At 42.4% G+C, this 16,073-nt stretch overlaps 1 protein-coding gene across 1 annotated transcript in view; it reads left to right on the forward strand.

Annotated features, from left to right (window-relative positions):
* TTC7A (tetratricopeptide repeat domain 7A) overlaps nt 1–16,073 on the forward strand; it is a 267,779-nt gene that overhangs the window by 102,717 nt on the left and 148,989 nt on the right. The window contains exon 12 of the mRNA XM_045011489.1: nt 12,259–12,376. Coding sequence (XP_044867424.1) covers nt 12,259–12,376 — 118 coding nt within the window. The remainder of the gene's footprint in view (nt 1–12,258; nt 12,377–16,073) is intronic.

Genomic DNA, 16,073 nt, shown 5'->3' on the forward strand with positions numbered 1-16,073 from the left:
GGTCCAATTGTGCAAATACATATGGATGAGCTAATGACTACAAACATGCACCAAATTCTGAACATCTTGCAGCGCCAGACTCTCCCGTGTTATTAACCTCCCTTAAAGGATTGGCTTCAATGAGGAGACCTCCCTATGCTGTCTGCCTCTTTATGAATTCTAGGGTGGTCATTGTAGAGCTTTAAAAAATCATGGAGCCAAATGGAGTCTAGTCTAGGATTAGCCTTAATAGTGACAGGTAGCATGGGCTAGTGGCCAGGGCACTAGACTGGAAGTCGGGAGATGAGTCTAAGTAGAAAACACTCTTCTGTTTCTATTGGTCTCTGACCAGTATGTGTAAATAGCTAAAGGACACTGATGCCTATTGGCACTGGTAGGTTTTGGGTCAGACACTGTTTCAGGTGCTGTGGGAATACTCTGTGGGTAAAGAATTGTTCCAGGATTTTCCCTACCCTCTAAATCAGTGGTTCTCAACCTGGGGTACACAGAGATCTTCCAGGTGGTTCATCAACTCATCTAGATAGTTGCCTAGTTTTAAACAGGCTACATAAAAAGCACTAGTGAAGTCCATACAAACTAAAACTTCATACAGACAATGACTTGTTTATTCTGCTCTGTATACTATACACTGAAATGTAAGTACAGTATTTATATTCCAATTGATTTCTTTTAGAATTATGTGGTCAAAACGAGAAAGGAAGCAATGTTTCTATAATAATGTGCTATGACACTTGTGTATTTTTATGTTTGATTTTGTAAGCAAGTAGTTTTTAAGTGAGGCGAAACTTGGGGGTACATAAAACAAATCAGACTCCTAAAAGAGGTACAATAGTTTGGAAAGGTTGAGAGCCACTGCACTAAATGGTGGTTCCCACTCGTGCCACAGCTGTTCATACTGGAGCGATTTCAAAGGCCTGGTCTACACTGTGGGGAGGGAATGGATCTAAGTTACGCAACTTCAGCTACGTTATTCATGAATAACTAGCTGAAGTTGCCATACTTAGATCTACTAACTGCGGTGTCTTCACTGTGGTAAGTCGACGGCTGATGCTTTCCCATCGACTCCGCCTGCGCCTCTCGCTCCGGTGGAGTACCGGAGTCGACAGGAGAGCACGTGGCAGTCGATTTATCGTGTCTAGGCTAGACGCAATAAATCAGCCCCCGCTGGATCGATCGCTGCTCGTTGATCCAGCAGGTAATGTAGACACACCCAAAGTCTCTCAATGTCAGGGACTACCAAGAATGCTGGCTTCTATGTGCCTCCCTGGTGATTGAACAACGAATACTGCAGAGGGATACAACCTCAAGAGCCCCATGAAGAGGGCTGGACTTGGGCACCATGTAATTTGGCAGCATTGGAAAGGGTGGCACAAAATACTTAACAGATTCAACCAACTTTAAAACATATGCGCGTAGTTTCTTGTCATGTGTAATCAGCGAGCCATTCTGTATGCTGCAAACCCCTGTACTTCCACTTCCACTTTGTCTGTTACTCACTGAACACCCCATGGGCCTCCTCCCATTCACTTTTTCTTTTCTTCTCTTTGCCTCTTTGTCCACTGTTCGCTTTTTATTTATTTTCTCTCTCTTTGGGCTGCAACATCCCCTCTTCTTTGAATTGTTTGAATGATTGTATCCCTGCCTAAAATTCAATACAGACATTTAATAATCATAAAAAAACCCAGTCCTATTCTTGTTACAATTAAAATTAAAGACCAAAGCAACAGTGAGATTGTTTGAAATGTCCCAACTTTTCCCCTCCTATTAGATGCTTCTCTAGTCTGTTGCCCCAGTCTAATGTGACTGTACCTGCCACTCTCCTTGTTTTCATCTGTAAAGCTGTCCTCATCCTACTGCTCTATTGTGACGTTATGAGTGTGATATAATATCTCATTGAAAGGTGACAGGGCCAGAAAGAGTTAATTAACTCATAGACTGACCTGACCCATGGGTGAACCTTGAGGACTGGTTAGGAAGATATGTAAATGACTAGAGCTTTGAAATGCAAGTCTGCATTGTTAGAGGTAGAAGGGGAGATGTTTGCTCATGTCTTGTGATGTCAGCAAACAAGTCTTGTCTATTGCTATAGTTTTAATTCAAAGATCAAAAAAAGAAATATTAACATTTATGATGATACTTAAGTGAAATAGTATTATTGTCTATGTGTCTCTTTGAAGGTTATGCTAACCTGTATCTGAACTGTTTAATGGGTAAATTACTCTGTGCTAATTGCCAGGATATTTGGGAGAAGGAGTTGAGCCTATTGTTTTCTCAGGCCGAAAGGCTGCTGGAAATGTATAAAAAGCCTGGGACACGATCCTTCTTCATCTCAGATCTGCTTTGGGTTTCAAGAGGGGGAAACCTTAAGCCATAAGGATTGAGATCCCCAGTCATTGACTGGAGCCACCCTGAATATGGAAATTGGACTATAACCTATGGACTATTTCTAAAAGGACTTTTGGCAACTACAAGCTCATCTCTGCTGTGTATCTGAACCTCAAGAATTGAATTCAAGTCTGTCTGTAGATTAATCTTTTAACCAACACACTCTCTCTTTTCTTTGTTAATAAATTTTAGCTTAGTTAATAAGAATTGGCTATAGCGTGTATTTTGGGTAAAATCTAAGTTATAATTGAACCTGGGTATGTGGCTGATCCTTTGGGATTGGAAGAACCTTTTCTTTTATATGATAAAGTAAGATTCTCAGGAATCATCATCATATCTGACAGGTGTGTCTGGACGGAGGCCTGAGGCTGGGCACTTTAAGGGAACTGCATGGTTTGGACTTCTAAGTGACCAGTAAGGTACTGTAGAAGCTGTTTTGTGCTGGTTGGTAAATCTAAGTATTGGAATAACCACCAGCATTTGGGGTTTGTCTGCCCTGTTTGGTTTGCAGTTCACCCTAATTGAGTGACCTCAGCTGGCTCCCACAGGCAGCACCGTCACATCTATGCCAGCAGTTTGCCTGCCTGTCCCCAGTACCCGTGGGAGCAGCAGCGCCTGTTTATGAATGCAGATTCAGTGTGGTGGGGCTTCAACCTTTTGATAAATAAGTTGAGCCAGTTAAAAAACAGATGGGTGGCTGTATGCCAGGAGACAGCATCTGCTGTTCCCCCACCCTTGTCAGTGTGCCCATGGGCTTGGCTGAAGTACACACCAAAAGCTCTGGTCAAATAACCTGGTTTGCTGGAACAGGCACTCTCTATTTCAGGGAAAACCGCTCTCAGGTTTATGCTACAACTGTTCACCTTCCATCAAAGAGGATGCAGGGGGTGGAGGGGAATAACCCAGATTATTATATCATCAGTGGCAGTTCACAGCTTGGTAACACATTTCTCTGCGAGCTGTGTGTGCTTCCCTGTGGCCTGGAGGAGGAGTTAGCCAGTCATCCAAACGCCCTCTAACAAATAATGAAATAATGCAGTGTGAGAATTAGCAGTGCTTTAATGTATCTTTGGGTATCTTTGTTTTTAACCTCATGTCATTTTCAGCTTCCTGGGCTCCACCCCTGCAGTCTGTAGTCCTATTCTGCTGCTGTTGCTCTCTTCTTTCTGTATTCAACATGGAGCATGCAGAAGAGGCTCTGCGTATCTGTGTCTGTCTCTCATTTCTGGGAAGCTTTGAGGCTGTGTCAGAACAGATTTCAGGCTTAGATTCCACTTGCTTCTGAGAGAACTAAAAATAAAAAAAGGAGGAGGAGGAAAGAAATTAAATTACATTCAGGCTGTTGCCTGTAAGCTGATGCCCAAGGATTTTTTTTCTTTACCAGGTGTCATATTGAGGTTCCACACCTGAAATGTTTAACCTCTCATCACCCGTAGCGTGTTCTTAGAGCTTGGATTCACTATTATTAGTTTGCTTTTGGTAATGCCCATAATGCATTTTCCAAACACAAAAGAATGCACAGTTCCTGCCCCTTGAGGGGCTGTGGTCAGCTGGCACTGGCTATAGCTTGCAACCAAACGGTTGATCCGAATGGTCCACCCCAGGGTTTGTGACCGTACTATTGGACCCCATTTGAAATTAATTATGTCTCCATTAGATTAGTTTTCAGTTGTACTGAAGCCCTAAAATCTTGGTCCCATGATCCTTGGCAGCTTAGCGGGAATGGGTTGGTTCATGATTTCTCCCCAACCCCATCTGCCGCCTAGTCCTGCTGCAACTGTTGTCTCTCTTGGATCCTTCTAACTGAGGGCTTGTCAACATGAACACTTAGTTCATGGCAGACCAGGGTATGGATGTATCCTGCGCTAGCTTGCTGACCAGGGTGTGGATGTATCCTGTACTAGCTTGCCATGCACTAAGTGTCTATGTGAACCGTGCTTCTGCACACTAAAAGTTCCTTAGGGTGCTTTGATCTGCTCCCCTTTGATCAGAATTTCTAGTGCACCGCCACAGGGTCCACATGGACACTTAGTGCACAACACGCTAGTGTAGGATAGAGTCACTCCTTGGTTTGTCACAAACTAAGGGTTTTTTTAGACAAGCCCAGAATGACAGCTGGCATATCTGTAAAATCTGTAATGAGTGAGTTCTGCACCTGGAATGCAGGCACATCAGGAAACATTTGTGTTTGAGAGCTGAGGCCTAGTGAATGTTGAAGTGAATGAAAGGTTGCAGGTTTTCAGGCTCTCTAAGAATTGGGGAGGAGGGGGTGGGTGACAGTTACAGCAGGAGTGGCAGTGGCTGAACAGTGCAAAAAAAGGACTTGTGAATGTTCTTGTGACTAAAACCAGCCGATTAGCTTTGCTGGAGTTTGCAAGTCCCTTTATTCTCAAAGCAGCCTTTGGGTGACCACGTTTGTATTCGCAGGAATCTCTGTGGAAAGCCAAAATGCCATTAATACTTGTCTGAATAAATATTTACAAATGGTCCTGGAGAACTTGCAAGCAGGAAAAATGAATGGTGTGCCTCCTATTTATAAAACTTAGGTCGTCTAGTTAGGGAAAGGAAACAATGCCAGCTGATATACATGGCCAGTCATACAGCCTGAATAGCAAATATGTACAGTGACCAGTTCAATCAGAAGCTAAAATGTCTGCATCTCATCTCCTAGCCCTTCATTTCATTTAAGACTTCTGCAGCTGAGATCATCTTCCTTTCTGCTCTTCTCCTCATGTCTCCCCCATAGAATCCCTTATCTGGCTCTTTCTCTACCTCATTCCTTTTCCTGGTTCTTTCCTACATCAAATGCAAGCTTCTTGTTCTCACCTTCCGGGCTTGGCAAGACTCTGTCTTCCCACATCTCTGCTGTCCACTCCTTTTATTAGCTCCCTTAATCCTTAAATTCCACCCAGTCATATCTCCTAACTGTTTCTTTTATTCCTTCTATTCTCATTTTTGCAGCTTCTTTCATCCTTTTACCCCTTCCCCTCATCATTGTGCTTCAAGGCGCATCCCTCTTTATCACAGACCTCCTTAAAACCTGTTCATTTCACAGACTCCACAGTTGATAAGGGATTTACCTACTGCACAGTTCTCCCTGGGTATTTTTGATGCGTTGTTAACATGAGAGTAATAAGAAGGGAAGAAGAAATGAAGAGAGTGAAGGAGAGTACGTTGGTGTGAATGAGAAAAAGGAGAAAGTGGATGTGTAAGAGTATGGCTCTCTATGGTGAGGTATGTCTCTCCTGGTAGGTGAGGTAAGGTGTCTTGCATAAAGTCCCAGAGGGCAGAAGAATTCACCCCAATTATTACTTCTTCAGGGTGCTAATTTTTTCCATGATGAATGCTGGGATATTTTTTGCTTCTATTCACTTTGGGCCCAGTCCAGCAAAACCCTTAAGCATATATTTACACTTAAGTGTACAGGCAGCAGGACTGCTCATGTGATTAAAGTTAAGAATGTGTTTTTTGCTGGACTGGGGTGTTAAAGAGGGAGGACCCCAGTCTTTCCAGTATAACAGGAACTTCTAGGACCTGATTCAAGCCCTGTTGAAGTCAATGGGAATTTTCCTATTGACTTCAATGGGCTTTGGATCAGACAAAGTCCCTTTGGTGTTGAGCCTGCTCTTCTAAATATACAGAAAAAGAGAGCATCTCTGTCTAGACCTAGCAGACACGATGGCCAAAGGTGTGGCTCTGTGGCTCTCTATAACTAGTGAATGATCTGTGCCAGCAGTTTTCAACCTGTGGTCTGCAAACTATGGGGTCCGCAAAAGGTTGTTGTTACCTTAGAACAGTGATTTTCTTAGAACTTAGAATTATGTCTAAGATTTCCAAAGGAGTCCACACCGTTTGAAATTTTTTAGGGGTCCGCAAATAAAAAAGGTTGAAAACCACTGATCTTTGCAAAGAATGGAGATTGCTTCTTCGCTTTTTAACTTAGTATCCTTATTTCATATTTCCATTTTCAATAAATATTTCCTTGTGTTTGTATGAACTGCTAAATATTAATTCTTCTGGTAATAACATATCATTTTAATTTAATATATAACAGCTAAATATCTTCAAATCAGACAACTAAAAAATCCCTGGTAGAATAGTGTATTAACTGAAATATTTTCTGTTCACAAGCAGAATGAAAATTCCTGGTCTGCTGGTACATTTCTGGCAGGCTTTGCATCATTGCAAGAGACTTCTCTGGGTATTAAGGAGATACTAAACTGCTGAGATCTGACAAGGCTGAATACTAAGAAAATGCATTTCAATTAAGCCTTTAATGTTTGTTTCAAGAATGGTTCAATTCCAAACAAAACCTCCTCCCCACCCCCAGTTTATAAACAGAGGTCCCAAAAGCAGGATCTTTCCAATAACAGTCTGCTATCTGGCTCTTAACCAGAGCTGACACTGTTGATTGGTGCTGACAGGATGTGCAGTCTATCCTGTAGGCTAATGAGGCATATTCTGGGGCTCTCAAGGATTAGCCACAGCTCTTTCTCTAACTTTAGAAACTTAGGCCTGGTCTACACTGGAGGAGGATCGATCTAAGTTACGAAACCTCAGCTATATGAATAATGTAGCTGAAGTCGACGTACTTAGATCCACTTACCGTGGTGTCTTCACAATGGTGAGTTGACTGCTGCTGCTCCCCCATTGACTCTGCCTGCGCCTCTCGTCAAGCAGGAGTACAGGAATCGATGGGAAAGCACTCAGGAATCGATGTATCGCATGTAAACTAGACGCGATAAATTGATCCCCGCTGGATCGATTGCTGCCCGCCGATCCGGCCGGTAGTGAAGACATACCCTAGAAGTGTTTTCTGTCCACAACCTTGATCCTTTCTAAGGCCAGTTAAGGAAACTGTATTTTAAAAGGATTGACTGATGATTTTGGAAAATAACCAATAACAATGCCAAGTCCTTTATGATTAGTAGCTGTCTTTTATGTTCTGATTTTACTGGCACCTGTGTTTGACGTTTTCATTAGTCTCCAGTCTGTGATCAGTGGAACTACCTGTTAGCTTTGCAGCTGCATAGCTTCTCCAAAATGGCAGAATGGTCTCTGTGCTAGACAGGCATGGCTCCAGGAACCAGCGCAGCGAGCGGGTGCCTGGGGCAGCAAGCCGTGGGGGGGAGGCATGCCGGTCACCGTGAGGGCGGCAGTCAGGCTGCCTTTGGTGGCATGCCTGCGGGAGGTCCGCTGGTCCCGCGGCTTCTGCTGCAGTTTGGTGGCGGATATGCCGAAGGCACTGGACAGGCAGATCACCTGCAGAAACAACGCCGAATCCGCGTGACCAGCAGACCTCCCGCAGGCATGCCGCTGAAGGCCGCCTGACTGCCATGTTTGGGGAGGCAAAAAACATAGAGCCGCCCCGGTGCTAGAGTAGGAAAAATGGACCTAAGTATTTGCCATCTTAGACCCTGAGCCTGTTAGGTGCTGAGTGACCTCAATTCCCATTAAAATCTGTAGGATTTCAGGGTGCACAATACTTGTAGGTTTGGACCCTTAAAATACAAAACATGGCTGGCCCAGTGGTCTAGAAGCAGTGCAACATGTTGGATCAAAATTTGGGTTCTGGCACTGGGGCAGTAGAGTCTGGGTGTGACCGTGCGCTTAGCCCAGGGGGAGGGCAAGAGTGCTTCGTTTTCCATATTTTTTCATTTTAAGAGAGGAGGTAAAACTGCCCTGACGTTTTCACAGAAAAGATTGCACAGCAAAAGCAGATGTTGACAAATACAAGGAAACACACGCCCACAAACGCTTATGAGCAGGCAAACTTGTGGTACAGCTGTATGTAAATAGCCAAGAGGCCCGGCATTCTTGTTTGAAAACATGTGGTTGGTGCCTGCCCAGTGGCAAATATTAAAACAAGATATAATGCACTTTAACCTCCTGTAACATCAGTCAGTCTGTGTCCTCTATCCAGTAAGGCCTTATCTACACTGGAACTTTTTTTTTGTATAAACCAAAATATTAATTTAAACCAATATAGTTATACTGGTATAACCTCCGTATAGACACTTACCTTGTTATAAGACATACTCCCACCCCCCTTTTTTTTTTAAAATATAGCTGAAATCATTAGGTTGCTAAACTGCAAAAAAAATATCATTTTTCTGTTGAAATAATAGTGTCCAAATGGGAGGTAGTTATACCAGTATAATTATATACTTTCTTGTATAGACCAGGCCTTAAGTCATAATGTCCCAAAGGTTCTTCTCCTTCCCCTGCCACTTTCTTTTTTCATGTTACAAACTTTGGACAATGAAGAAGTGTTTCACTATTCAAAGCAGAGCTGAGCCTGAACCAGAACTCTGGTTCCAAACAATCTGGAACATTGGGCAAATTGGCACCCATTTATCTGTGGGTCCTTTAACTTCTTTTCTTCTTTGCAAAGAGAGATAGTCCCTCTTCAGCTACCCTACCAGTCTAACCTGGGATTATGAACTGTCAGAGAACCCTGCTCCAACCCTCATGCAGCAGGAATGGTAAACTGTGTGCAGGGCATTTGTGTGGGGGCAGTGGGGTAAACAAAAATCAAGCAAATGGAAGGAGGCAAGAGAATTCTTCTCCTGGCCATCGCCTATTGGCAAGACATGAATTAGCGTAGTTGTGACATTCTTTCAATCTGTGAGTTGTATTTTGAGGGGAAACCTTCTGATTAAAACAGGAACTTCCTTCAGTTGTTGTTTGCAAATACAAACACTTCAGAGGAAAGTTTGTATCTTTACTAGGGTAGGAGCAAGGAAGTTGGAACAGAAGAGAATCCTTCTCATTTTCCCTTTACATAAAGGTGAGGTACATCACATTTATATTACAGCAAAACTTCACTGAGCTCTGCTTAATGTAAATGGCAAATCCACACTGAAAATAGAGTGTGGGGTTTTCATTCTACTTATGTGATTCTGCTACTGTGCTGAGTACAGGGCAGGGGAGTACAGAATGCCTTGGTCCTAACGGCTAATGCAAGAGCACCAGATAACTTCCTCACATCTCTGCTAGCAGCCAGTAACACCCTAAACCAGGTCTAGATACTCTCAATGGTGCCACTGCTCCATGCATGTGCAAATCCACACATCTCATGTCTACACTGAGAGTCATCTCCCATCCCTACCAATTAGTGTAGATTATATTAATTAATAATACATAGCTCTTATGTAGCACTTGTCATCTGTGGATCTCAAAGACCTTTGTTTATGAAGGAAGTAAGCAGTGTGGAGTCAGGTTTTGGACCTGGGGTTTGGGTCATTAGTGGTGGGCGGTAGAAGAAGGCCACCCTGCACTCACTCAGCAGCACTGGCTCCTGCCCCTGCTTCCCATTCCAGGTGTTTCAACCTGGCACCATAGCCATTCAGGTTTAGCGTGGCCACCCCTCTGTCATGACAGACGGGCGGCCAGGCCAGATGTGAGTGCCATGTTGCAGCATCCAGAGTGAGGAGCCAGGCCAGCCATCTGGGACAAAGTTAAGTGCAGAGTGGGGTCTGTTTCCAGCTCTGTGGGAAAATTTGTGCTGTACACCATCTTTTGTCAATTGTATAATATGTTTGAAAAGGCACAAACATACATGTAAAGACCAGTCAGGGTCAGGGGGTAGTTCCTCTCACCCCATTCCCATATGAGCTCCACCACTGGAGGTAATAAGTATTATTATCTTGATTAGAATACATAGGTGCAGCTGTAGTTACACAACAGTAAAGTGAAGCCGAAGAATGCCTTGTATGTGTTGTAATTGAAATAGTGGCTTAAGACCAAATTTTCAATCACTCATAATCACTATTTCAGGTTGTGATAGAGTTCTCGGAGGGCCAGGTGGGTCTGGTAGGTAGTGTGCCCAGTATCTAGCCTTGCCTCCCAGCAGGAAGGCCTTTCAGTACAGTTCCACACCTGTGTATGGCCTTTGCTTCCCCTCGGGTTTTCAGTGTCCTTGCCCAATTCTTACCAGAATGGGAATGGGGAGGGAATGAGGCTTATGTCCCTCCTGCAGCAATGGCAGTTGATAGGGGAGCCCAGGCCTTCCCACTCCACCGGACTCTGACCTAGGGCCCTATGAGAGTCACTCAGTGTCCAGCATGAGTTATCCTCCCGGGTCACTTCTTGCCATCCGTCTCTGCCCATGGCTCCAAGTCCAATGTAACATAACTAAACCTTCAGCCCCAACAGGCTCAGCCTGCAGTCCTATTCCTCACAGTAGGGGCTTCTTCAGCACCCTTGGTAGGTGCTGTCTTCATCAGGATAGATCTTTCTCCCGCTCCAGCCTCCCACTTCTGACCTGGGTTGCTCCCTTTTAAGCTTCCTCTCCAGTTGGATCATACACTGCAGGTCTGGAAGGGTGGGGCTACCTGGGTCTAGTATTATCCTTTAACCCTTTTGGGCCCGGTGTGGGGTTTGTACACCCCATTACACAAGTGCTCAGCTCCCAGTGACACAGACAGATTTTCAGATGACCTGAGTGTGACATACTATACCTTGGGGGAGCGTTTTGTAACGCCCATATTCCTCATCTGTATATAATTGTGATATTGCGTATAAAGCAGGCCATGTGAGGTATCGGGGAAAGGTTATGATTTGCTGAAAGACATTATTCTATCTAAATATGTGTATTATCAATGCATATGAAATTATAAGAATTGTGTTGTATGGTTTTCACTAAAATATGCTGTGGGTTTGGGAGGCACCCAGATACTAGGTCTACAGAGACAATGACAAAGGAGGTAGCCAACACCTGGGTGGGTGCTGCTGAACAGACATCACCAGCCATTGTCTAGCAAGGGAGCTACAATGCAATGACTCACCTACATAAGGCCACACCAGGGGAATTGCTCAACCTTGCCTGAGGACTCAGCACTGCCCACCAGACATGCCTGGAGTTGTGTTCTCCAAGCACATGGACTAAGGGTATAAAACAGAACACGGGGGCCACATGCTGGGCCTTTCTCCTGCCCCCACCTACGCTGCAAGCAACAAAGACACTCAGAGAAGAAGACTGAAGACTCCAACAGAAAAGATTGGCCCAGGTTTAAGGGACAAACCCGTATATTAAGGACTGCAGTGGGGTGAGAAAGACTGCTTAATCTAGATATTGTCCAGTCTAATAGGGTTGAGAGTTTAGACTGTGTGCTTATATTTTTTTTTATTTTGGTAACTGACTTTTTGCCTATCACTTATAAACACTTAAAATCTATCTTTTGTAGTCAATAAATTTGTTGTATTGTTTATCTTTACCAGTAAGTTTGCCTGAAGTGTGTGGTAAATTTGCTCAGGTTTGCAAAGGTTAGTATATATCCACTTTTCATTGATGAAGTGGTGAACCAACTAATAAATTTTCACTGCTCGTCTTGAGCAGTGCAAGACGGTATATTCCTGAGGTACAGTGCTGGGAGCTGGAGATGTTTGGGTGATGCCTTTCTCTGTATGATTCATGAATGGCTCTGGGAGCATTCGTGCAATCTAGCTGGATGTGGGGCTCCACATCCTGTTATGCTGAATAGTCACAGCACCTGGAGGGGTTTGCTGCTTGTCACTAGCAAAGCATTGTGAGAGACAGCCCAGGCTGGAGAGTTAAGGGGGCTCAGTGGTCCCACAGTCCCAGGCTGCACCACTCTTCTGAAATCTGACCACTTATTTCAGAGCTGTTCTGAAAATTTGACTCTGTTTGTGTGTGCTGGGCTCTGTGGATAATCTGACCTTATATCTCCTTTTTACTGTTAATCTGTATAAAATTGTGCTGAATTGTGATTACAGAGACTCCTTACACTAACAGCTCTCTGGTCATTTGTAACAGCACACAAGGTCATTGTTACTGTATAATCTTTTTGGAATTATCATGACGCAAGTAACTTGTTTTTTTTTTTTTTTCATCATATCTTTTCCCTACAGCTGGAGGAAGGGGAACGTTTCGCCAAGATGGTGATAGACCTAGGAGAGGATGCTGGAGAGTTCCTAGCTAAGGGGTATCTTGCCTTGGGTCTGACATACAGTCTTCAAGCTACTGATGGTAAAGTATCTGACTTATCAAATATTGTGCATAAAGCAGCTATTCTGAGTCTTCAGCGTAAGCAACGTATTAAAGACATTGTTGAAACTTTGGCTGATTGTGGAAGATAATCAAACTCCTAAACTAATGGAGAATATTCACTTGCTTTCTGAACATCATCTGCTTTGATAGGCTACATGGAATTTTTATGCTGAAGTACAAAAACAAATTGCTCAGATTTCCTATTCAATTGGGGGAGAAGGTCCATTTGCCATGGCCATCAAGTGTTGAGGTGTTTGAATTAAACATGTGTAATAATTTTTTCTCAAGAGTTCATTTATTTACATAATAAAGCTTGACTTTCCATCTATTTTCACATTCATAAATCACATAGAGAAACAGGAACTCCTGGCTTAACACTGATTCCCTCTGTGGATTTGAGCAAGTCATTTAACCTCTCTCTGTCTCTGTTTCTCTGTTATTAAAATAATACTTATCTACCCTTCTGAGGCACAGTGAAAGTGAACTAGGTAATGTTTGTGCAGAGCTTTGAATGGGAAAAGAGTTCTGCGAGTGCCGAGCATTATGTTTTAGTTCTCAGTAGGCTCTGCAAGCTTGGCACATGGATGTGTGGCGTGCTCTAACACTCATTGCATGGAGTGCAGGAAAGGCTTTTAATTCTGTTTTCCATCACGCTCACATCTAGGAGCAGCTTTTATTTACTCTCGGATGCCAATACAAATGTTCCAAAACAAACCTGCTTGAGTAGTTACTGAATCAGCAGCCATTCTGATCAACCTGGCCAGGCCCATTAATGCACCATCACCCACTTTTGCTTAGGTTTAGGCCCATTTGTTTCCTGTCTCTGTGGGCAGTAGTTCAGATCACAGAAAAGCTCTACTCTGTCAATGAGGGTGGTACTGCTGCACACTTCCCCACAGCAGAGCAACTTGATCAAATATATTTGTGCTCTTCAGTAGTAGAAGTCACTGTGAGTCTCCAAGCAACCATATCTGATCCAGTGGGCAGCTACTCTGAGAAGTGCCTCTCCAAAGTGGTTGGTAATATATAACACAGTTTCTACTCTTTTTCGCTGCCCCAAAGTAGTTGCTCTTGGAAACAACTTGAACTTTCTCTTATTTTCTAAAGTCCTTTAAAACATCTGAGTCCTACATAATGACCTACTTCCTCAAGGCATCGTGCCCAGATTGTGTTTAATTGTCTCTACGATTGTACAAGATCCCAGAGTCTATTTTCAGATGGACTTTTTAAATATGTTAATAAATAAATAGTAAAATGATTATCCTCCATAATGGAACTTTATTAAAGGGTTTCTGATCAATGAAGTTGTAGAGGAGTCTGTTGGACTCCACTGTAATGATCAAAGTATTTAAGGAGCTTTAGTGTGAGTTTTAATGCTTTTTCTTCTGGAATTGTGTCTTCTCTGAGTTTTCACGAAGTTAACAGGGTTCAGGAATGTTCTGACCTACAGCAATCTCATTTATTGAAAAAACACTTAACCTTCACTACAGCAGCTCTGCACTTGTGTCCAATTTAGCCTCTGAATTTCATCATGAAATAGTGGCGTTTCTGCCTTTCAGACCTCATACTTTTAGTGTTATACTAGGCAGGGCCAACTGTTTAGTGGAGGTGTCTGGCAAATTCTTTAAGAGAAACTAGAGACTGTGCTTTCCTCTTTGAGATTATCTTCTTTTAATAAAATGGATTAAATCCCTTTAAAACATACTTGTTTCCAAATACATGAATATCTGGCATTTTATCCCAAAAACCCAAATCTGTACTGAAGAAGAATTTTTTTTTGTTATAGGAAGAATAAAATATTTATCATAGAAATGATGTAGAAGTTGAAAGGGGTGAAAGGAGGAGACTCAACCCCCAATATAAACCCTATGTTTCATATTGTGAAAGATTTTGTGTGTGTGTGTGTGTTCTCGTGTGTACAAACATTCACAATGTCAGATACGATCACACAAATATCTGTGTATATATGTTAACTTCCATAACTTTCCATTTAAATTGACTTCTGATTGGTAGAGCACACTCAGTGCTAATTAATAAATTGTTTCAAAGCCACTTGACAACTTTTGTTAGAAAGTTCGTGGTAGAATGTAAGACATTTTCTGACTAAGATTAGGCTTTCTCTTTTTAATTTGTACTTTATCAATAGCTAGCAATATCCAGTGAGACAGAGACATAGAATATTCAAAACTAAACCTTTTGCTTTGTGACACTTTCTGCTTTACAGCATGACTGTTTCTTTGCAGGAGTGGGATGAGAGAATCATTTTGAATATCATTAAAACATTTTCTGGCCTTTTTTGAATAATCTTCAAAAAAGTCCCTTTATACATATAAGAGTTACCCTCTTGATAAGACAAGATTGCTCAGCACACAATTATTATGTGGCTCCCTTGTTCTCATAAGGTATCTGCTTATGTGTTGTTGAACTAAATCTCACTGAAGCAGCTGAAGGATGTGTTGTACTCAGTAGAGGATGCCTTCATTTCTCCTTCATTCTCAGGAACACAGATGGTTCATTGCTCCAGCACATCTATTTCTTCTCTAGGTAGTTTTTTTATGGCTAAAATCTGTGATAGGTTGCAGCATTTTTAACAGTGTATCTTTTTTTCCCCTTGCTGTTCCAGTTTTGTCACTGTCTGTAGTGCCAACTTTGTCTTCCTTGGGTCTCATACAGAATTCATGTAAGACAAGGGAAGGAAGGCTGAGTTTAACTAAGGCCTAGCAAGGGGAAAAATCAGCAAGTACAGAATATATTGTGAAATGCAAGTGCTCATCATACCTGCCCCCAATATTCCTCAGCTGGCTTCCGCACATTCAAAGAATGTGATTGGAACTTTGGATACAATGTCACAAATCAGGAATGGAAGTGAAAATGTTTCTCTAGATAGCCATAAGAACTACATACAGTTGGTATATTCAGGGCACAAGCTAATATTAGAAAGCTGTAGGCATTGCTTATTAGTGAACCAATCCTAATTTCCTCATCTGTAGATCAATAATCAAACCACATTCTTTCATATTTGATATATGATAAGAATTTGGGCTGCAGCATAAGTTGCACTGAACTAAGGCCTCAGGAGCTTATATCCCATTTTCAAAAGTGACTTTGCACCAGATTTTCAAAAATATTTAGATACCAGAACACCTTTTGAAAATCTAGCATTTGGGAGCCTAAATCCCATTGATTTTCAGTAACACTTAAGCTCTTAAGGTCCAGATCCTCAAAAATATTAAGGCACCTAACTCTCATTGAAACCATGTGGCTTAAATAAATCAAGCTGCATTTCCACTGAGACTGTGATAGTTGTATTATCAGTTTGTAATCTGTCAGGTCTCTTCAAAACCATCTTCAATAGTTTTTGGAAGTTTAGTCCCTTTCTGTAAAGTCTCTCGTTGAATAAAGTACATGGTATGTTTTGATCAAAAGTCCTCATTGTCCGCACATATCTCAGCATGCTTATGGTAGTTGTATGCAAAGGCAGAGATATAGGGCCAGATTTCCAGCTTGTATGAATAGCATAATTACACTGAAGCCAGTGGAGCTACACCAATTTGCAACAGCTGAAAAGCAGAACCATAATCTTCAAGAGTTCCACTAACTGTCATTGGATAGCTGAGACATCGATCCTTCTTTCTCAGTTAGCTAAATGTGAGGTTGATGCTTATGGAAGAATTTC

Source organism: Mauremys mutica, chromosome 3 (assembly GCF_020497125.1).
Source record: "Mauremys mutica isolate MM-2020 ecotype Southern chromosome 3, ASM2049712v1, whole genome shotgun sequence".
In the NCBI taxonomy this organism is placed as follows: domain Eukaryota; kingdom Metazoa; phylum Chordata; order Testudines; family Geoemydidae; genus Mauremys; species Mauremys mutica.